We start from the raw sequence: 23,772 nt of genomic DNA, 5'->3' as shown, positions 1-23,772 counted from the left end.
AACTAGAGACAGGAGGACCAAGAAGCCGAAGGTCATGCTCAGCTACATGGAGGACAGCCTGGCAACTTGAGACTCCTTTTTTTTTTTTTTTTTTTTGCCCGATTTGTCAAGGTGAGGTGTTTTCTCTCCTCCTTTTCCTGGCGTGTGCATGCTTGGGGTGCACATTCCTAAACGTTTCTAGGTCTGTCCATCAAGAAGAGTACATTCCTTTGACCAGTTATTAGTCAGAGTGGAAATAAGCTGGCTGGGTAGTACATGACTAGGAGATAGACGCGGGAGGATCAGGGGTTCCAGGCCAGCTTTGGTGACACAGTGCACTGGATGACAATTGGGCTATATGAGACTTCAGGTCAGACAATAATTACAACAACAGCAAAAGAAAACAGATATTGTTACTGTGACAAAGAAAGTAAAGTCGATTCAGAAAAAGCAAGTAAGCAAGTAAGATGGACACCATGCACATCTTAAACACACAGTCATAGCCCTGGAAATACTGTTAGGTTTTAGTTAATATATTTATTACAGCAGGTCTTTTAATATTTATTGCAATGAAAATATTTTCATGAAATTTCACCAATTCCTGTCAACTATTAGTATTAGTTTTTTCTTCTTATGGAGTGACACATTTTAATTTATGAAATATTTACAGTGTTTACAAAAAGCAAACGAATATCTAATAATTTTTATACTTACAAAATCCATACATTATACTATTATATTTGAGATGTCTCATTTGGTAGGCCATTAAGCTATGACATAAAATAATTTACAAAGATAAATGTAATCTCTCTTAATTCACTGAAAACAAAACCATATTAGCTATAAATAATCCTTTACAAATCACTGTAAAACATTAATTGATTTAACTTTAGCTTTTACAAATATATTTACTAAATGAATTAGTTCGGATATCAAATAGAACTGTGCATTTAAAATTCCATTTCATACTACAAAACAAAATGAAAAAAAACCTGAAAAAGCAAATTGCCCAGTACTTCAAGTAATAATGTGCAGAGCAAGTTTTTATGCACGCACACCATTTAAACAGAGAGACATAAACAGAATACACCTGGGGCATTACTGTAAAGAAAGATGCTCTAGCCATAGCTCATCCATTCAAGGCGGTGCCCCTACACTTCAGCAGATAAGGCGAATTGACTAGAGGCATGTTTGCGAACATATTCCTCTAAGCAGCAGAAGCCAGCCAGCTCCTCGCACAGTGCTATTTATGGGTTTCCTTCAACCTGAGTATGACTCAGTGTTAGACAAAAATCATGGGATAATTTAGAAAGCAAAGCTGAGAATGTTGAGGGAAAAAAAAATCAAACCTTATCACTTTTTCTTAATATAAAAATGTGCTTCTCTTGAAAAATGATGGGAGAACCTTTTATTTTCAAAAATTCAAAATGATGAAATGTTCATCTTTCTTTTTACCTTACCACTTATGGTAAAATAAAAATTGGCAATTATTTAAACGCCTTGCTCTTGGAATTTGCTGAAGAAGCAGAGTGCAATTTGGCTTTGGCAGTAATACCCATCTTTCACATTTGGATTAATTTTAGATAATCCAAAGCAACTGTTATAAGCAGCTGGAGGAAAATACATTTTGCAAACAAATCTCCCCCCTGGATTTAAAATAATATTTCAATTAAGCCCACAAAATACATACTGTATATGTAGAATTTATATAGAGGTAAATTAAATTTAAGTTTTATCTTTGCAAAAGTGCTTTGTAAAAAAAAGTATGAGGATTTTCCAGAACCCCCTCTTGACTCCTTCCTTATGATTGCCACACGGACACCATCGATTTCTTGTGATATGTATTACAGAAGGCACATACTCAAAAGTCTAAGATGTTAGTTGAACTTCTAAATGGAGGCAGACACTTTAAATCTACTTTGTCCACATGCCCAGAATGAGAGTCAGCTATTTCACTTATCTAGAGTTCAAGTGCAGTGCCAGAAGTGAGTCCCCTCAGAAGTGCGTCTGCACATGGGGCACCATCTGTGACGAACTGGAAGTCGAAGCGGGGGCATCAGCAAGCTTGGCGGAGTTGGCCAGCTGCAATTCCTCGAGCCTCTTTATATAATCGTCACGCAAGGCCAAAAGCTCCATGTAACGCTGCTCCACTGGGTTGGGCTGCTATAAGGAATCACAGGCACAAGTCATCTTTTCTGTTAGCCATGCTATCTGTCTACTGTCTTCAGATTAAGCTCCCAAGAACTGACAACCACACATACTTTCCTTACACACTGCACTGTGGACACAGTCCTAAAATACAGAGCTCATATCCAGGGCTCCTCTATGCTATATGTAATGGTCTATGAGTGTCTTCCTACACATGTATTCATGCACCATTCCTAGGCATGGGGTCTCTGAAGAATAGAGTACAATCTCTTTGACTTCAACACATGCTATCAAATTGCCCTTAACATGGGGCCATGGCAGTGATACCTGTCATTTCCTCCTGCTCCATATTCTCACCCATATAAGAGTTTGTACCGACTCGAGGGCTATAATGTGGTGTATCTTACTTTTCTGTGCCCATACTGCTCTGCAAGACCTTCTTCACACGAGTTTACTGCCTGAATGAAGGTAGAGCAGAGAGCAGCAGAGCTCCTAACTCTGGTCAGGGAATCACTTCTTACTCTGCCCTTTCCCAGATGTGTAACAGGTTCAGCATGTCTCTATCAAGCTCTCCGTACAAACTGCCCAAAGCCCAGCACAGCCCTTCCAGGTGTGTTCTGAGGGTGCCATGAGTCTGTGTCACCGTAATTTCTTTTAGCAGTCAACAGGGGATTGATAAAGGCACAATGGGATCCTTGCCAGCATGTTCATTTCTGTAAATCTTTATTCTGAGACACAAATCAGAGTGCACACATCCTAAAATGCCCAGCTCAATGAATCTCTATGTAAGGATACACTTAGGCAATCATCACCCAAGTCAAGATGTACAAGACAAGAGCTCTGCAGGAGACTCATGTTCCAAAGCCATCAGAGATGCCTTTAGAGAAAGCTTGAGTGACTATGAAACAGGAAGAAATAAAAGCTAAAGTCTATAAAAGTGTTTTCCTTTAGCACATATAGTGGCTCCCAGAACAGTCCATGTTAAACTGTCAAGCCAAGCTCCGTGTGCCAACAAAGCTGCGGCAGCAGATACTGCCGGTAAAGGCTGAGGAGAATGGTCCCTGCCAGCACCAGGCACTTGATATGACCAGGGTTCAAGATCAGCAAGCCTGAGCCTTGAGAAGTAACACTGTGACTTAGTTTCTTGGGGCCATATCTCAAGTGAACAGAAACTTTGGTGGCTTAAAACTGAAAGTAACTCACCTTGTTTCTGCAAGGTAAAAGCTCACTGGTCATGTATCACCAGGGCCACACACACTTTGGAGGCACTAGGAGAGAATCCTTCCTTGCTCTGTGTTTCTGGTGGCTCCAGCTAACCCCCTTGGCCCACGAAAATTTCACACTGGTCTCTCTATCTGCTTTTGTATGGCTCTTTCCCCTCCGCTGTAGCCATGTTGCAAATCTCCCCTGTCCCAGGAGAGTGCTTCTCAGCAGATTGAGGAGCAATCTCAGTTACAACTGCAAATGTGAAGTAACTGCAATGGTTGATCTTCATGTCAACTTGACTGGATTTGGACTCACCTAGGATACACACAGTATGTCTCTGGGAGATTCGAGAGGTTTTACTGAAGAGGGAGGACACACTGTGAATAAGAGAGGCAGCAGGCCGTGTGTGTGTGTGTGTGTGTGTGTGTGTGTGAGGGGGCGGGGGGTATGAACCAGACTGAATAAAATGAATTAAAAGGAGAGAGAGAGGCGGGCCTCAGCGTTCATCCTCCTCCCTCCTGACTGTGGGCCTTAAGCTCCCACCATGCTGCACTGTGTTCACACACGTGGACCAAAATAAACACCCTTCTCCTTACGATGTTTGTGTCAGGTAGTTTTGTCACAGCAACAAGAAAAATAACTAATAGTCACATTTGTAGTGTTTGAATATATACTTCCTTTGAGGAGAGAGCAGGTGCCATTCAACCATTGCAGGCTTCCAAAGAGTGAATCAGCTGAATAGAGCTGTGAATGTTTCCACCTCCACATTTCTAGGAGGACTGCTACTTTTGACAAAATATGGATTGCTTGTTCAGGGTCCACAGATTTACCAAAGTGCCCTCGTCAAGAAGGCAGAACACCCGGTGCAGCAACCAACACTCATGCAGTGCCGCTCACAAATATCCTCTGCCTAGTTTTCTCTGTATTCAAATAGGGCCAGGTGCTGGTCTAGGTGCTCAGTGATCAAAACAGCCTGATTTCCTGTATGCTGTATATCTTCCAGCAGGGGGCGACAGACCAACGAGAAACACCAATTCCACGAAGAAGACTGGTTGGAGAGAGCCGAACAAGCTAGGAGAGTATGGACAGGTGCGCTGTCACTGGGACTCTAATTTGGATTTGTGGAATGAAGAACACTAAAGAAGAAAGTGAGTTTAGAGGAAAAGTTTGAGAGGAATAGAGGAAGAACAGAGGTCACCATGGCTAAAAACTGTTCACAAAGGGTTGAGACAGGGAAAACAGAAAAGGGACAAGGTCACATAAGGCCTCAGAAAGTCACTGTTAAGACTTAGTCCTTGAGTCTGGCATGAGGTGAGCAACTTCCTAGGCAGTATGAAAAAGTGTTATAGTCAGATGTCTACGTTACAAGGACTGCTTCGGCTGCTCTTCTGAGGACAGATTCAGAGGAGGCAAGGGTATCCCCATGAGTCCATTTAGAAGTGTACTGCTATCAAACACCCTGAAGTGGTGGCAGAAGCACACCAAGTGTGTGTGTGTTCTATTAATTTTATGGGTATGGGTATTTTTTTGCATGTATGCATATGCACAATGTATAAGCCTGGTATGCACAGAGAGGCAGAAGGCTTTACATTCCCTAGGACTAGAATTACAGACAGTTGCAAGCTGCTATGTGGGTCCTGGGAATTGAACCCAGGTCCTCTGGGAGAGATCGGCAAGTATTCTAAAACACTGAAGCATCTCTCCAGCCCTCCTTCCCCATGTCCTATGTATTGTGACAGTCAAATGGGTTCTCTTGGCACACTGATCGTGGGGTGAAGAGACGGGAAGGAATCAAAGATGATTCTAGACTTTCTGATAGGGTGACTAGAGGTGATGCCCGGAGCTGAAATGAAGATGACAGTAGGAGGAGCTGGAGGGCAGCCTTACGTGTTCTGGTTGGATGTGTGATGTTTAATTTAGGATCCTGACATTATTAACAGAATAAATAATGCCACCTTCTTACTATACCAAGTCTCCACAGCCACAGTGGTCTGTTCCTATGTCATATCAAGTTTTGTTTTATATGTTATCATGCACTAATTATACAAAATAGTTTCATCATAACCTTTTTATACACATGACAATGTACTTTGAAGCTGTCTGCTCCCCACTCCCACTAATTTGTTTTCTCTTTGCTTCCCACTTTCTTTTTTTTTTTTTAGCTTTGAGATTGCTTCCCACTTTCATGCCCCCTTTTCCTGGTGACCTGATAAATTTAATTAGGGCTGTTTATAGGAACGTGGCTACCTTATCAATGGCTAAGTCTGGAGCATATATAACTTGATATACACAGGAGGGCAGGTTCTTCCTTGATATTCTCCAAAACTGTTTAGGTTATTTAAAAAATCATCTTCCATATGAATATTAAATTTGAGTCAGTTTGAATACTAGAATCAGCACATATACTTAAGAAAAAGGAATCAGACATAATAACAATCTTTTTGCAGTGGCATGAATATATGATTAGAATGAGTTTTCTAAACTATTAGCAATAAAAGAGATTAAAAACTTACACATGGAAAAGATCAGTGGAGTAATGAGTCTAAAATACATAGACGTCATTAACCTATAGATACACAAAAAACCTTAAAGAATATAGCAGAGGAGTCCATTTCTGATAGGATGGAAAGACTGGCGACAAGCTGTGAGCTAAAGTGTGTGCCAACTCAGCATGCCATACACACCCCAGGAGAGCTCATCATGGCAGCATTTTAAGCCTCAAATGATTTCTTGCATTCATATGGCTTTTAACCCTTCTAGTAGAAATGACTTAAATACCACACATGTCAGCTGGTTTATATGTCATTGGCCCTGCTGTTATCTTTCAGTTAGGAAGTTTGATATCACAGCAAGGACTGGCAAAGTCTGCGTTTAAGAACAGGCCACCCTGCCTTCATTAAGGCTAAGAGCTCATTATAGGGAGGGGCTGTATGCTCTTTTATCTTTCAGCACAGGTAGCAGATCATTGTGTTGTGAATACTGTAGGTGGCCAGCAACTGAATGCTTTCTAGATCACACAAATGAATAATCGCTTAACTTTTAAGCAGTTAAGTACTTTCTTTCAATTTTACATTATATACATTATATAATTTAGAAAGTCCTATGCGATTTGGCTTTAATCTCTTTATGAAATAATGTTCTACATAAGCAGATCTTTAAAGACATCTCACATACTTAATTCACACCTTCATTATCAGCTTCATCCCTGTGCACTGCAATCATCAGCTTATGTTCCTGGCTGCCTCCACCAGCCTGGGGAGTCTTGTGGGTAGAGACCATGTCTTTCTAATACCTGTGTTCTTCCATTGCAGGACACATAGGAATACTCAACATTTTGTAGAAGAAAATGTGAAATGCTCAGTGACATCAAATTATATAGGAATATTGTAAGTCAGAAAAATTTGCAAAGGGAAGGTAATTTTCTGTTTTGAATAGATGCCAATGGATCATGATATAGAACAATTAATATTTGAAAGTAAAAGGCTCCCCTAAAGGACAAACATTTCTATTTGTACAGGTACCATTTTGCTAAACCCTTAGAGAATACAGGGGCGGAGAGGTATACTTTAAATTTCTGATGATGGTGATGTCCCTTCAAACTTTCCTTATCAGCAAAATGAAACAAAACCAATCAACAAGGTTCCAAATGATTTGTCGAATAATCATTGTTACTTTTAATAGTCAGAAATGAATAATTCAAAATTCCTTATACTTCGCAAATTCCTACAAGAATAAATGGAGATGTAATTGTAGAATCTACACAGACACTGCCAATAGTTCCTCCCAGCCAATGGCTCAAAGACAAAGATAGAAAGGGCTTATTTTAGAAGACAAACATGGTTCACTGTGTATGTGTGTGTTGTTGTTTATTTTTTCAGATAGAGTCTCACTGTCTAGTCCTGGCTGCTTGAAACTCACATGGAAATGTCTTTATTAAAATATGCATATTATCACTTCAAAAATCTGCCTTCATATTGACTGATAAATGGCTAGCTAAATTTACTAACCACTGGTATACTGGTACCTTTATTTTAGATATAGAGATATTCAGTAAGGAGTACGCCAGCTCACTTTATATATACACGTCAAGCAGAGCATAGAAAAGATCACTTAAGACTGCCTAGTCAGTACAAAGAACTTTGTCTTTTGAGACAGGGTCTCATGTAGGCCTCAAATTCTCTATGTAGCAAAGGCTGGCTTTGAACTTCTGATTCTCCTGCCTTTCACTTCCTAAGTGTTAGAAACACAACAGTGACCCACCATGCCAGGGAAATCCATACAGAGCTTTCTAATGAGGCCTGAGCATTTGAAGTGATTACAGGAAATCCCTAGCTAGGAAAACTTTAAAACTTTCTAGAGCTTTAAAATTACTTACATTATTACGACATTCATCGACAGGGACATTTTTAACTTCAAAATTCCTGGTTTAGTAGTTCCCAACAATTTTAAATTAGGGTTAGTTTAAAAGCAAGTATTGTCTTTCCTGTGTTTGTCCTCAAACTGTGAGAGAAGAGCACCGTAGAAGGCGGCCTGGAGCCGCTTATTCAGCCCTGCAAGCGTGAGAGCCGCTTCACTTACTTGCTGCTTGACCCTGGGATTCCATCGGATGTAATAATTCACCCACAGTTCCAAGTGACGCATGCTGGCAACTGGATACAAAACCCGATTGATTTCTTTTGTATAGAAGGGGTTTTTGAATTTGTCTTTATTGCTGTTAATTAGCGACCATAGAGAAACTGTTCTTTCTGTAAGTTTCTACACAGAGGGAAAGCAGAAATGTGAATACACTCAACAAAGTATCCTGAAGCCTGTGGCAATCCATTTAAGATTAGCTTCACTGACACACTTACTTATATTAGCCTCCATAACTAAGAAAAAGCATCACTGAGGACTTACATTCACTTACTGATAACTGCCTAGTTTGAGAGCCACTGTTTCTGCTGGGATACAAGGAAGCAGGATGCTGTACCATTGATCTACAGACAATTCCTTATGAGCAGATGGGCCACACCATCTTTTTCATTCCACTCAAAGAAAAATTAGGAGACCATACCTAGTTTCCAATTCTTTTTCTATCTGTTAGAAATATTTTAACCTATATCTACTTGACAACAGGTATTTCAACAGTTATTTTAACCAACCATCCATATTTTTAATCTGCAGCATAACCATATCCAGATATCTGAAAAACTCTGGATAAATAACTGCATCAAGTTTTCCGTTTTAACTGGTATGTTCTCATAAGACATTTATACGTTTTTATAATGCATACATTTTACCAAAATTTCATCATAAACTATGAAAAGCCAAAGCTGAGAAATAGAAAACACAAAGAAAATGAAATTACCAAAGTTCAACTTTGACACTTCCTAGTAATGACTTCAAAAAGAAGACAAAGGATCCAACATTAACAGGGAAATGGAATTCCTGTAGCATGTTTCATTCATTTATAGAAATGATAAATCATGATAGCTTTCGATGCATAGGTTTGCATTTGTTGTCACATCTTAAACTAGCTTTAAAAAGTCAAAGCATAGTTTCTGAGGGGTACGAGGGGCTGCTTTTTCTCCTAACTAACTGTAAAGCTGTTTGACTTTTAAAACGATGTATATAAACCAGAAATGTGCAGAAGAAGCACAACCCAGTGCAGACTTTGTCCAGAAAAGTACAAATGAACTTTAAAAGGTGGGCTCAAATGGTACAATCATGATTTATCATCGAAGAATCAGATTCTGACTTTGGTATATTTATTTCTTGAATTTTTTTATTTCTTAGCTTTGGCTTTTCCATAGTTTATAGTGAAAATGTGGAAAATACATGCAGTAAAAAAACAAGGCCACTTCCTCCAGCAAGGCTCCACTTTCCAAAAGGTTCCAGCATATGAACCAATAAGGGAACATTTCACAAGCAAACATTAGCATATTTCCAGGAGCTCTTCATACTCTAAGCAAAGTTTTGCATCTTTTTACCATCATCCTGACACAGCTGACTGTCCACTGTATGTTCAACTTATACAAACTCTTATTGCAAAGTTTTTGCAGCTGGCTTACCTCATACAGCCCTCCAATTCCACCTATGTTACTGCAAGTGGCAGAATTTCGTTTTTAAGGGTAAATAATATTCTATTATATCACGGAGCACATCCAGTTTTCTTCGTTATTCATCCACCCATGTGTATTTAAGGTGACTCCAGATTCTCTCTCTTGGCTTCTGAGAGTACTGTTTCTGTAAGTATGAGTGCAATTGTCTCTCCTACACTCCAACGGGATTTTCCTTGTTCCCTTTTGTGCTACAGGAGTTTAAAGATAGGACCAGCCCACTTTAAGAGTGTTTTACTTTACTTTTATTTTTTTTAAAGGACTTAGTGAAATGTTTGAGTGCAGGCACAGGTATGCCATAGCTGAAGTGTAGGGTCATCAGAGAGGAGGGTGCCTCAATTAAGAAAAAGTCTCATAAGATTGGGCTGTGGGTCATTCTTTTTGTGTGGCCATCTAGATAGTTTTGATCATCCAGGGCATCAGCCCACTTAAAATCACCCGGTTCTACCACTGTGCTGGCTAGTTTTCATGTCAACCTGACAAAAGCTAGAGCCATCTGAGAGGAGGGAAACTCATTTGAGAAAATACCTCCATAAGCTCAGGGTGCATTTTCTTAATTATAGTGATTGACTGGGGAGGAATGAGCCCTTTGTGAGTGGTAGTCCTCAGTTCTATAAGAAAGCAGGCTGATCAAACTAGTAAACAGCACCCCTCCATGGCCTCTGCATCAGCTCCTGCCTCCAGGTTCCTGCCCTGTGTGAGTTCCTGTCCTGATTTCCTTTAGTGGTGAACAGTGATGTGGAAGTGTTAGCCAAATAAATTCTTTCCTCCCACCTTGCTTTGGTCATGGTCTCATTGCTGTAGTAATAACCTAAGACAGGATTGAACTCAGGTTCCCAAGCTTTTGAGGTAAGCACTTTTATCCATTCACTAAGGCATCTCACTGTCCCCTACTACTTAAAAAAAACATAGGTCAAGTCTTTACCAAGTCACCAGGCCAGCCTTGATCTTGCTCTATAGTCTTTTAACTTATGATGCTCCTACATCAGTCTCCATAGCGGCTGGGATCACAGGCCTGACATACCAGGCCTGCCTTTGATTTCCTTTGGATACCCAACCAGTAGTAGCATGCTTGTTGGATCATAGAGTAGTTCTGTTTTTAATTTCCTCAGGAATCTTCATACTGTCTTCCATAAAGCCTGAGCCAACTTGGATTTCTAATTGATTTATCTGGTACTTGTCTTTTTATCCCCCAAGTGCAAGCCTTCATTACTACCACGTAGCTATTCAGTTGCAGGTGTTAACTACTGACACAGACATAACGACTTTCCCTCATTCCTGCCCCATGGACAGACTTGATTTTTTTTTTCTGCCACACATTCCCAATCCACAGAAGAGCTCTGATTAGCTCAGCATTTAGCAGGTTGGTTCTGATGACGAAGCACCCGCTGTTTGCAGCTGCGCTCTCTAGCTCTCCAGTCTCCAGCCTGGGATTGCTTTCCTTCTCCTGCACTCAGTGATTGTCTCTTGATTTCACAAGTGTCTGTTTACTTTCCTTGGCACTGACTAACTCAACGCCAAGTTCTCCTTAGAGTATCACATGCCCCTAAAGAATCTTAAGCACGTCAGATGACCCCAACTTCTCTCTGGCATAGGGGCTTCAACCTACACAAGTTGTTCTGTGCTTTGTGGTCAGTTCTCGTTGAGGAATGCTGTGCTGGAGCCCTCACTCTGAAGATTCTGTGAAGCCTTACTTTTTGTTTTCGTGGAGTGCATATTTTGGCCACTTCCCAAGGAAGGTACAATGAGGGAAGTAGGTCATTTTTTTTCAGATGTGTGTTTGTGTATACAGGTGCACAGACACATGTGTATGTGTGTACAGGATAGTCACCAATCAGAGGTGTTATTCTAAGAAATGCTGTCCATCTCTTTAAAGACAGGGTTTCTCATTGGCTTGGGCTCTCTCAATAGCCTAGACTTTACCAACTGTGCTAGAATGGCTAGTTAGATCTAGGGGTCCTGCTGACTCCACATGCATAGTACTGGGATTACATGTGTGTTCCCCTTTGCTTAGGGTTTTTCTATGGGTTCTGGGAATTGAACTCAGGTCCTCATGTTCACATGGTAAACATTTTACCAACTGAGCTATCTCCTCAGCACATGAGTCAGGTCATTATTTATACTATGTGTGTCTGAGAGGAGCTCTGTTCTCCTTTCATAGAGTTGTTAGTTTGATAGCTGTAAAGGCTAGCTTGAAACTCTCCCCTTAAAAGTCATCTGTACAATATTGTCGGCGAAGATTCCCAAGTTGTCTTGATGAGTATCTCATACCCAAAATTCTTGGGACCAGAAGGGATTTGTCTTTTGAATTTTTCTTCTGATTTTGGAATATTTGCATATAGATAATGAGATATTGTAGAGATGGAATCTCATCAAAGCATAGGATTAAATTATGTTTTATATATGCCATATATATATATATATATATATATATATATATATATATATATATATATACTGAATTGAATTTTAGGCTATACACTAAAATGCTTGTATTTTGTATTTATTTTGTTTGGAAACAGGTCTTAATATTCAGGCCAGCCTACTCTGGAACTCTGGCTGTAACTTATCTGGCCTGAAACTTGTGATACTCGTGCCTTAGCCCCCCAACTGCTGGGATTATAGACTTTAGCTACCATGTCTGGCTCTCCCCGACTCCCTTCATTGTTTAAAAAATATATATATACATAACTAAGAAATGAAATTTCTAACTTAGATGCTAATTCTACATTTCCCTTTTAAAACTGTATTGTTTTCCATTCCCTTAACAGTGTATAACTGCATAATACTTCTACATCTCCTAGAGAGATAGTCTGTAAGAGCCAGAGTTGGTGGCTGACTTCTGGGAAACAGTAAACTCCAGACAAAATCCCAGAAAGGAGGAGAAGTGGACACAAAGACCCAGCCCTCACCAAGAAGCTATTTTAAAGTGATAGCTGTTGGGAGAGGGAAAATCAATTTCTTCAACAGAGTGTGACCATACTCCATGTTTTTAGTGGCCCTTTTCTTTTTCTTTATTAGATATTTTCTTTATTTACATTTCAAATGCTATCCCCTTTCCTAGTTTCCTCTCCGAAAATCCCCTATACCCTCCCCCCGCCCTGCTCCCCTACCCACCCACACCTGCTTCTTGGCCCTGGCATTCCCCTGTACTGGGGCATATAATCTTTGTAAGACCAAGGGCCTCTCATCCCAATGATGGTCAACTAGGCCATCTTCTGATACATATGCAGCTAGAGACACGAGCTGGCGGGGGGGGGGGGGGTACTGGTTAGTTCATATTGTTGTTCCACCTATAGGGCTGCAGACCCCTTCAGCTCCTTGGGTACTTTCTCTAGCTCCTCTATTGGGAGCCCTGTGTCCCATCCTATAGATGACTGTGAGCATCCACTTCTATATTTGCCAGGCACTGGCATAGCCTCACAGGAGACAGCTATATCAGGATCCTGTCAGCAAGCTCTTGCTGGCATATGCAATAGTGTCTGGGTTTGGTGGTTGTCTATGGGATGGATTCAGGGTGGGGTAGTCTCAAGTGAGATAAGAACCAGGGGGGACTGGGGATTGGAAAGAATGTTATCAAAATATACTCTATATAATTCTCAATACATTTTAAAAGTCCCTTTACTTAGTTTTTCACAAGGGAGAACTTGTATACTTTAAGAATCACTCCTATTTGTTGAGAGCGAAACCAGTGCCTCAAACCCTCATCCTCTTCTTAGATCAGCAGTAGTGTTTTGCTCACCTGTCTTTCTCGAGCCGAGTCACAGTTGAATAAGAAAGTACCAAATCGACAGCTATACAGATGATCCAAAACGGTAATCAAAAAGCCTTCATTGAACTCAAAAGCTGTGGGGAACTAGATTCAAAACAAACAAGCAAGAAGATCATGAAAAGTCGAGTCTATTCTCTCAAGGAAGACAAAATGCATGGTTTCTACCAGACCATGTTGGTTGGTGAGTGTCAAAGGAGGAAGTCATTACATTAAAAGAAACATGCAAATACATATGCACACCATGGCAAGAAAAGACTCCTGCATCAATGGCAAGAGTGACTAAGCGCTGCCACAGTCCAAGTCTGGGAATGCCAGCAGAGCTGCCGTCCGCACAGACCCTAGAGGGTTTATTTTTTTGTTTGTTTGTTTTTACTTAATATAAGACTATATACACAAGTGTAAAGTCAAGGAATAAAAAGGAAAAAGTGGCCAAGTTTACTGTGTAAAGTATTACAAGTTAGCAGACACGCTTCCACAGAGATGCCAAGTAACTGGCCGTGCTGCTGACCGCCCACTGGAACAAAGAATTCAGGTCAAAATCCAATTTTGTAAACCGTAGTGAGTAGGGTTCTAAACATCCATAGCAGTCGTAACTAAAGAAATAACTTCTTATGTCCCCACTGCTGGGATTCGATGAGGATTTACTCATGGCCTGGCCTGTGTCATCTTTATTTATGTGCTGCACTATTCTGTAGACAAACTTCGGATGTTATAACACTATGCAAACACTGAATGTACATCCATCCATACATTTTTACCTGTTTCGACATCTGCCACACACAGTCAATAAACTGAAGAAAAATAGGAGATCGATCAGCATCAGCATGGTTTTTATCACCATGACCTATTCTCTGAAATAAATTGATGAAGATGATTTAATTCATGGATATAAAATAGAGAAAGGATATAACTTACAAAATGTTAAAATGTAACTCAGCAACCTGCCTTCTAAATACCAAGCTCAGACAGTAAATTATGAATATTGCCATGGAAATACAGAGAAACAACAGATGATTTCATAATAATGGCAATTTAAAAAATTACACGTATGTGTGTATTTGTTTGCACATGTGCCTGATTCCTACAACATGTGTCTGGAAGTCAGAAGACAACTTTCAAGGGTTGATTCTCTCCTAAAGTGAGCGGCCAGGACTGAACACATGCAGTCAGGCCTGGTGAGGTGAGAAGTACCTTTAACAATGGAGTCATTTCACCATCTGAATAGTGACAATTCAGTGGGAGGGAGGGGCTGTGGGGTAGTTAGTTAAGAAAGTGCTAGCTAGGCAAGCATGAGGACCTGAGTTCAATTTCCAGAAGTCATAGCAAAACCAACCAACCAACCAACCAACCAACCAACCACAACCCTGGTGTGTAACACTGGAGCTGGGGCGATGCAAACAGGAGGATCCCTGGGGCTCACTGGCCAGTCATCCAAACCCAAGCAAAAGGTCCCAGGTCCCTTTGAGAGACCCTATTTAATAAAAAAAATCCTGAGGAGTGACACTTGAGGCTGAGCTCTGGCCTCCACATTTATGTGTACATTTATGTACATACAGCTATGTGCATTTACATATATACTAACACACACACATACCACATACCACACTGTAACACAAAACAATGAAAACTACAGACAGAAGTGACTGGATTACCCTGCATGGTATGTTCTAGCTTCACTAGATCTTTCAGGTAAGAAGCAACATGGAAGTTTGAAATCATGCCCAAAGCACAGTTCCTATGATTAAAATGTCTTCCTCTGCTAGAGCCCAAACAAAACCCTCACAATGTCTCCACTAAACAGTGACTGCTTCTACCTGAAGATGTTACTTATATCATTTGGGAAATTTGGATGAAGGCTAACAGGTGACCAAATGGTATTTTTATTAGTATGATATATATATCCTCTGAGAATCACCATGGAGCTGGGTAACAAAGAGATGATTCAGCAGTTAAGAGTGCTTGCTACTCTTGCAGGCCACCTAGGTTCAATTCCCAGCATCCACAGGGTGCCTAACAACTAGCTATAACTGTGATCCTAGGAAAGCTGATGCCCTCTTCTGGCTTCGAAGAACACTGCATGCATGTGGTACACAAACATGTAGACAGCCCCACCACCAATAAACAAGTCTTCTAAAACGATGCTCATTCAAAGGGTATCTGTTGATAAGACCTAAGAGTTTGAATTGGAACAGTTTCTCTTGATTTTTTTAAAATATGTGTCCAAGAATAAAAACCCTCATGTAAAAACCCTGCCATTCTGTGAAGTGCATTTGCTCCTGAGAGTTGTAATATTAGCTCAGAAAAAAACTGTTGTTCTATCTTCTTTCTTTTGGGAAATTTTAATTTAAACATTTCTTCTTGCTTTTATTGAGACCAAGTTTGCTTTGCAGCCTAGGTCTGGAATTACTGAGTAGCCTTGGTTGGAACTAACTGCAATCTTCCTGCCTCAGCCATCCAAGTCTCAATTTATATACTCCTCTGCAGGCTTCATTACACTGCTCTTGAGTCTAACTAGAAGAGTACAGATGGACGAACACATGTCTTAGCCTAAGGCCTTACAAGTTTTTGAAATCATGAAGGCGGTTTTATTTATACTCTTCAGAATTTTTGTTTTTGAGACAAGGCCTGTGTAACCCTGGCCAACTTGGAACTTGCTATTTAGACCAGGCTGGCTTGGAGTTCCTCTGCCTCCTTAGTGCTGGGATTAAAGGCAAGCACCACCTTGATCGGTAATTTCTTATACAGTATAGAAACCAATTTTTAAAAATCCCAACTGATTTAAAAGGGCAGCTTTTAATGTGTTTACTTACAGATGCAAATTTATGGCCAAAACTTATCCACTCTTTCTGTACCAATATCTCAAAGCCTTCAATAGTTCTGTAGAAGCTGTCCAACATCAGCATGGCCAAGGATGTCAGCTGAGCGGTCCTGTCCCATCCGTCACTGCAGTGCACAAGTACCGAGCTCTTTCCTGAAGACACTTGGTCTGCCACTTGAATGGCACCGGTCAGAACAAGCTGGCAGAGAGAAACAGCAGGTGGCATGGATACTCCAATGTGTAGGATCACACTCAAATTTGTAAGGAAAATAGTTACACCACCTCCCATTCCGTCTTGTATTGTATGAAGGCTCTATCTTCTCAAGTGCTTAACAGTTACTTGCATGTTTTTTGTCATTTTGAGTTGATTTTAAAAACATATTGTTGTGTGCATATTTGTACATAACTTCTTGTGCGTGTAGGTATGATCCCATAGTGCATTTGTGGAGGTCAAAGGACAACTCCATGGAGTCTGTTAACTCCTTCCACCTGTCTATGTGCTGCGGGGACTGGACTCTGGTTACCAGGCTTGTACAGCAATCACTTTAGCTGCTGAGCCATCGTGTTGGCCCTTGAGCTGCTTCTTTAAGATTTATTCCATGGAGCGCCCGGGATTCTAACAGCATGCTCAGATATGCATTGTGGTTATTTTAACTAATTCAAAGAAACTGAAAAAAAATACTGAAACTTATTCAAAGGAACATTGGAGAATGAGAACCATCTGACAAATAGAAAATATGAAAGGTAGTTATTTTATATAAATTCCCAAGAGACAAGTGAACAAGAAAGTTAGGGGGCCAATGGATGGCAGGCCATGAAAAGCACGTGTGGCAGTGCCCCTGAAACGACTCCTTGCAATTCTGTTTGCAGGGTTCTTTTTTTCTTTTTTTCTTTTTTTTTTTTTTGGAATTGAGGACAGGTGATTTTATTATTACAAATTATGTTCATTTTTGTATATTTCTATGTGCACAATCTTTCTTTGGTTGCCCACAAATGTTGCACGTGACAGCATTATTGTCAATCAATATGAATTAAATAGGATGTTTGTGCTTGTTGGCTTGGCAGTGTGTGGAATTATAAACAGGGCCTTGTATATTTTAAGAAGGTTCTCTAATGCAACCCTTAGTAGTAATTCTTTTTTTTTTCCTTTTTTTTATTACGTATATTCCTCAATTACATTTCCAATGCTATCCCAAAAGTCCCCTATCCCCCCCCCCCCACTTCCCTACCCACCCATTCCCACTTTTTGGCCCTGTCGTTCCCCTGTACTGGGGCATATACAGTTTGCAAGTCCAATGGGCCTCTCTTTCCAGTGATGGCTGACTAGGCCATCTTTTGATACATATGCAGCTAGAGTCAAGAGCTCTGGGGTACTGGTTAGTTCATAATGTTGTTCCACCGATAGGGCTGCAGATCTCTTTAGCTCCTCTGTTTGCAGTTTTAACCCGAGGCATTTCTGTAGAAAGTGCTACTACCTCTGAGAAGCATTACCAACATTCTAGATTACTGGAGCCTAATTTAATAAAATTGGGGTTCCAGAACACTCTAGAGGTGGCTTTCCCCAGGATGAATCTCTCACTTATAATAAAAAGACAATTATTTTAGAAAATATAATATGCTTTTCGATTATGTATTCCCACAAACACTCTGACTTGGAGCAATTGTAATTGTCTACTTTTTAAAACTCCGTCATGAAAACAAGTAATCTGGCACTTTTATGAAAAAGAAAGCAGCAGGCTCTAGCCAGTAGTTCTTACTAATGAAGACAAGGAATAGACCAGAAATCTCCTGAAAGGCCTTGAGAAGCTGAGAAGAGATAAAAATGACATGTCTCAGAGCTTCCAGAGGAATATAGCCCAAGTGCTGCACCTGCTCTACTCCCCTCAACTGCTGTGAGAAACCCTGAGGTGCGTGCCCTTGCACACGCCCACACAGGCTCCTTGGGCTTCTCACAGTTATCTGAGTTTTATATGGCCATGTGAAAGAACAGCCACAATTTCTTTTGTTGGTTCTGAATCGCCTTCACCGGAGACAAGGGACCAGTTGGACTTCCAACCAGTATTCTTTCTGCTGCCAGTTAGGAGCTTTCCCCACCCTCCTAAAGTTTCTGATACATGTCTATATGCATGTATTCATTCTCTCTGCTTTCTTGCTCTTCACTCCCTCTTTCTTCTCCCTTTCTATTTCCCCTATTTCTCTAAAAGAAAAAAAAGACATGAAAATACCCTACCCTGTGGAAAGAATGAACAAAGAAAAAGTTGGAAGACATTTATAAATTCCCCTGGATTCTTTAATTGGGCTTCTGAGCATTTCCTCATGCTATTAGCAACCACAATACTTGATTTACTTTGTGACTGCACAGCACTTCATTATATAGACGTAACTTTTCCTTTACAGTCAGGTTATTTATGATGATTTTCTATGAATATAAAAATTCCAATCTACTACACTTTCAAAATTGTGATTTGTTCCTGAATAAAACATCTAAGTTCTTTGTCTGAAAACAGGTGGAAGTATCCCAAGACTTAAAAGCTTCTATTAAAATCATATGACTCTTTACTGCTTCCTCTTTTATCTACCCCTTTTTGGGAGTTTGGGGGGTAGTGTCAGCCTGTGTGTGCAGGTATATGTGGGTATAGGTGTATGTGTAGGCCCAGTGTTGACTCTGGGAGTCTTCAATTCCTTTTTAGTAATTCCTTAGTTCTTAACCTACTGCCCCTTTTCTTTTCTAGAGTCCCATTCAGGATACTACATTATATTTAGTTGCCACAATTAATTATTTTGTAATCAAATTTTTGAGGATGATCAATTTAAAAAAGTTAGGAAAAAATTAAAAATACAAGATAAAAATTATAATCTCATTAGAGAACACTGTATCTTAATAATTTATCTGCTTAAAATATGCTTTCAGTTGGTTATTTAGAAAACTATATGGGTTTCAAAAGTGCCAGGCTGCGAACATAGTTTCTAACACTTGTACTTTGAAAAGAGGAGTTTTATGCTTTTATTGGGACAAATGACTGAATGCAATCAAAATGCAAAACCTAGTCTATAAAACTAATCAGTAATAAATTGTTAAAAGGAAAATGACAAAGAAACTGTACTTCTGTCTAGGTCTCTGAGGGATACACCTAATAATGGTTGAATAATAAATTGGCTGTTCCTAAATAAACCCACATGAAACTATTTAAGACTGACAAGACTGGAAGAGACAGCTCTACAGACTCTAAAAATAAGATATAATGATGCTGTAAAATCTTCAATTTAGCTAAACAAATTATAAGAAACATAAAGCTATCAAATATAGAATCTTCTACTACAGTCTCAGAGCATATAATTTTTAAATGTTTAAGGAAAAATATCACCTTCAAAATATTAATTCTTCTATACTTGCAAATATTTTTAAAGTATACTTGCCTTGATATGTTCTAACCAATGAGTAGACTCCAAACTGGACAACCAATGAGATTCTTCTATGTTGGGATAAACAATATCTTTCACTTTTTTTAAAGATTCTCGCATAACATGAATATTATGAATGTCTAAGAAGGAAAGTTCTGAGTTTTGATATGCGTCATCACTTTCATATCCTCCTCCTGTTGCCTAAGAAACAACAAGATTACAATCACATAGGTTTTGTAGTTTATCAGTAACTTCTTAGCCAAAGTATCTCATGTACTTCCAAAATTTTATCCCAAACCTCTCTCATTAAGTAGTTAATGTACAAACCCTCAAGAACCTGAGTCCTTTGAGCTGGAGAAAAATAGGGAAGGCTGGCAATTTCCTGGTGTGTGTGTGTGTGGGGGGGAGTGGCAGACAACTGAATTCGTCAGCTGTAATATTCCCTTCAAAATGTTCTGTAATTATTGGCTTTTCTAGATCTGGAAAAGCAAGAATAGGCTTTGAAAAGTCCTCCTTCATAAATTTTATGGTTATTATTGTACTGTTTGGGGAAGATGTAGCCATATTGGTGTGGCAGTGGGCACTCTAACATTGTGAACATTCACATAGGCTATAATCTGTTAGTGGGAAAACAGCTTTTGGAGTTAGACACAGGTCAACAGCTTAGCTTCAGCCTCTCCTCACCTCATGATCTAGTGCCAGACACTAAACTTAAGGCACTAGTGTCCTGTTCTGTAAAAGAGGGTTCACTACCTAGTTCTAACAGAGGAAAAAGAAAACTCTTCTGATGAGGCTCTGTGACATACTTTGTAATTTTACCTCCTACAGGAATGCTACAAAACAGATGTTACTATCCACATTTGGCACATTGGGAAGCAGAAACTAAGAGGTTCATCCATTACAAAATTATGGAATTAATACACAGAATTTATGTCTGCTTTGATTTCAACATAGAAACCCTTTCCACAGTATCCCCACCATCTTTCCATTATATAAACAGCAAGAAGGGGCCTGCACATACTGGACCCACAAGGTTCTAAGAGAGACAAGATGGCAACCACCTACTGTATCAAGCACAAAACTTTGCTGCTGTTGCCTTGTAGTGCTACATATGGAGCTCAAGACATTGTACATGGTAGGTAAGTGGCCTATTACCGAAACACTTAATAGTGCACCTAATAGTACTTAATCGTACTCACTTACCAGGGTGGACTTTAGTTCACCACCACAACACTGTGAAAGGTATCCATTTCCACAGTGATGAAAAAGACATTATGGCTTTGTTTAAAAACACAGTTGTACTTTGATTAAAGATTTTTAAAATGTCATGGGATACATGAAGTTGGGACCTTAAAGAAAAAGTGAAACACTTCTTAGATTTTGAAGAGGTAGCAACTTTAGAGTGCCTCCAGGAGGAGCACAGGGAAACACTTGCACTGGGGACTGAAGAGGAAAATGGTAGGCAAATGTGCCATCCCCACAATATCAAAGTTAGGGAGATAAGCTTGGAGTCAGAGTTGGAAAGGCAAAACCAACTGAGTGTCTCTGTGCCCCAGGGTTACTTATAGAGGTTTCTTGTAGTAGAATAAGACTATCATTTGAACTTCAAACCTGGAAATCTCCGTGTAAGGGCAGAGACCTCAGTCTCCAAACACTCTCGAGGAGAAAACATACTTAGGCATGGATTCTGGAGCTAGATGCTCTCAGATCTCCTGGAGCTGGAGCTACGGGTAGCTGTGGGTGCTCTGAAAGAGTTGTAAGTGCTCTTAATCACAAAACCATCTCTCCAGTGCCTATTTGCCATTTAAAAAGAGCTTTTTTGCCAGTAAGTCAGCAGACAAATGTATCATGTTCCTCTTTTCCTGGCTGTTGATGCTCTGTTGATGGCCAGAGTTACTGGCATCTGCCTGGCAGTATCTCTGCACATTGCAGGCAGAGACCTGGGAAGAGCTGGTTTACTTTTAGCTACCTCGGCAAGCCTATATATAATGCAGTGACATGCTCGCTCTCCCACAGACAGAAGGCCTGCTCCTCTGCATGTGTGGCTGATACATAATTTTAGGGTTTTCAGAGATGCTTGACACTGGAGTTCCTTTCATAAATAACTGAGCATGAAGTGTAAAAAAAAAAGCAAAAGGAAAAATACATGTTTTAGTCATTGCCAAACTTTCTGGCAAAACAAGACATTAACATAGCCCAACTTTAACCCAACAAAGTGCTCTGCCCCAAAATAAAAGCCGTGTGGTGCTAGATGTTACCAACCCTGAGTTTTGTTTAATTGAAAACAATGTGCTCAACGTTGCCGATTACATCTAAATACACACAAGGGAGGAACAATTATGAGGGGCAAAGGGAACAGAAGTCAGCAAGGGTAAAAATCAATTAGTCAAGCACAGGCTGAGATCCCTAAAGTTCAAATTCTCTATCTCTGGTTACTTTTGAAGTCTTCCCTTTGGTTTTTCTTTTTTCAACAAAACTGAACAACTCAAATTACCTAGAATGCTATAAAGGGCCAGAGGCCGGTTGCTATGGATATAAGAAAACTAGTGGAGAGACAGAGCCCAGACCTAGTGTGCTTGAAGGCTTAGGTGGTTTGGTTGGCTTTTCCCTTAATATTTTCCTTCTTTTCATTCCTAAGCGGACTAGAAACAGAGGCTTATTTCCCTAACATTAAAAAGGCATTCAAGAATTGTGTTGTTATAATGAGCTTTAGAATTTAATATAACTAAGGTATTCATTTCACACACTTTAATATTTTAAAGTATTCTTTCTAAATACTTTATTTTAATGGTATATCCTACCTATTTCAGGCTAAGTAAGTACATGGAAATATTGTATTTTATACATGTGTTCATCTTGAATTATATATGAAGGATAATGGAATTTAAAATATACAAAATTAAGGATAACCCAAGAAGATATTTAGATTTAGTTTCCTAAATGCTTTACTTACAATTCTTAATTGAATTACCAATTCAACTTCATGACTGTTTTACATAGAAGTTTGAAATTATTTCTATATAACCACCAACTGTGTTAACAAATAGCTCATCTACAGCATGCATGAGGCCAGGGCGGGAAGCCTAGGAATAATTGTGTAGGACAGCTGAGCCACACACACGTGGTGAAGAGCTAAGCCCCACATACATCCATATTCTAATACACTGTAAGGGAGACAGACTTCACATACATTCCATTTCGGAAATTGCTATATCTATCTGGACTGCTCAACGACTTGCTTTGCTTTCAGGTTCTTGTGATGGGTTCTGAATAATTAAAGATGTCAGATAAATGACCTTGGGAAGAGCAAAGCATTAAAGATGATGAAATTTAAGCCTGGAGCTGAAGAGAATAAAGTCGAAAGACAGAATCTGGGAGTGAGCAACTTGGGGCAGGCTTGCTTGTGAGCATTTGGAAACCACACAGGTTTTGATGAGAGAATCAAAAAATACACGGTAGCTTAAACCTACAATCTCAGTTCACGAGAGGCTGAGGCTGGAGGACTGCAACGAATTCCAACACTGCCTAGACTAAACATGAGCCCCTGCCTAAAACAACCAACTGACCAACAAAAACACAAAGCAAACAGACCAAGCAATTCTTCCCCACAAAGCCCCCACAGGAAGGTGGGCTTAGAAACTCAAAAAGACAATTGAAATTTGCTTTTCAAAAATCAACTTCTATGTCTATGATTTTAAAACCCATATGTTGACCTACTTATATCTTTAACTATCTTATGGTATGCATGAGGGAGTCTTCAAATAAAATGATAAATTTCAGATTAAATAGCAGCAGTTTCCTACAAGTCTCTGAAGATGCCCCACCACTTCACAAAATAAGGGTGATCACACATAGTGGCAAGGGTGCCAAAGACTATGTTTTGCATAAGGTTATAGATAAAACCCACTTTCATTACAGTTCTAGACATGCCTTTTAAGGAAGTCTTTCTTTGGCCTTAGCCATTCAAATACTGAGATTATAGGCTTAAATACCTGGGATCCTCCTGTGTCTGTCTCCTTATCTCCTTGGTGCTGGCATTACTGGTATTACAGATATATATGACCACATTAGGCTTTTGTTATTGTTCATTTCTTCTTTCTTTCTTCCTTCCTTCCTTCCTTCCTTCCTTCCTTCCTCCCTCCCTCCCTCCCTCCCTCCCTCCCTCCCCCTCTCTCTCTCTCTTTCGACAAGGTCTAAAGTAAATCAAGTTGGCCTAGAACTCATTATATATCTGAGGATGATCTTGAATTTTTTATCTCCTGTCTCCATCTTCCCATTGCTGGGATTAGAATCCAATGGGACTTAAAAAATGGGACATGAAAATTCAAAATAAATCCACATATTGGTTG

At 39.8% G+C, this 23,772-nt stretch overlaps 1 protein-coding gene across 8 annotated transcripts in view; it reads right to left on the bottom strand.

Annotated features, from left to right (window-relative positions):
- Window positions 1-374: 374 nt before the first annotated feature.
- The window catches only part of Mtm1 (X-linked myotubular myopathy gene 1), a 104,647-nt gene continuing 81,249 nt past the window's right edge, over window positions 375-23,772 (bottom strand). For 4 of the 8 annotated variants that reach the window (NM_001164190.1, NM_001164191.1, NM_001358113.1 and 1 more), the window contains 6 exons: window positions 19,439-19,624; window positions 16,014-16,220; window positions 13,962-14,054; window positions 13,174-13,287; window positions 7,912-8,088; window positions 493-2,142 (listed from right to left, as the gene is read on the bottom strand). In NM_001164190.1, the coding sequence (NP_001157662.1) occupies window positions 1,975-2,142; window positions 7,912-8,088; window positions 13,174-13,287; window positions 13,962-14,054; window positions 16,014-16,220; window positions 19,439-19,624 (945 nt within the window). In that variant the 3' untranslated portion in view covers window positions 493-1,974. Of the gene's footprint in view, window positions 2,143-7,911; window positions 8,089-13,173; window positions 13,288-13,961; window positions 14,055-16,013; window positions 16,221-19,438; window positions 19,625-23,772 lie in introns of all 8 variants that reach the window. The other 4 variants (XM_030251245.1, XM_030251246.1, XM_006527890.2 and 1 more) reach the window with 3 other exon arrangements.

Source organism: Mus musculus, chromosome X (genome assembly GCF_000001635.26).
Source record: "Mus musculus strain C57BL/6J chromosome X, GRCm38.p6 C57BL/6J".
Classification (NCBI taxonomy): domain Eukaryota; kingdom Metazoa; phylum Chordata; class Mammalia; order Rodentia; family Muridae; genus Mus; species Mus musculus.
This window is presented reverse-complemented; position numbering and strand designations above follow the sequence as displayed.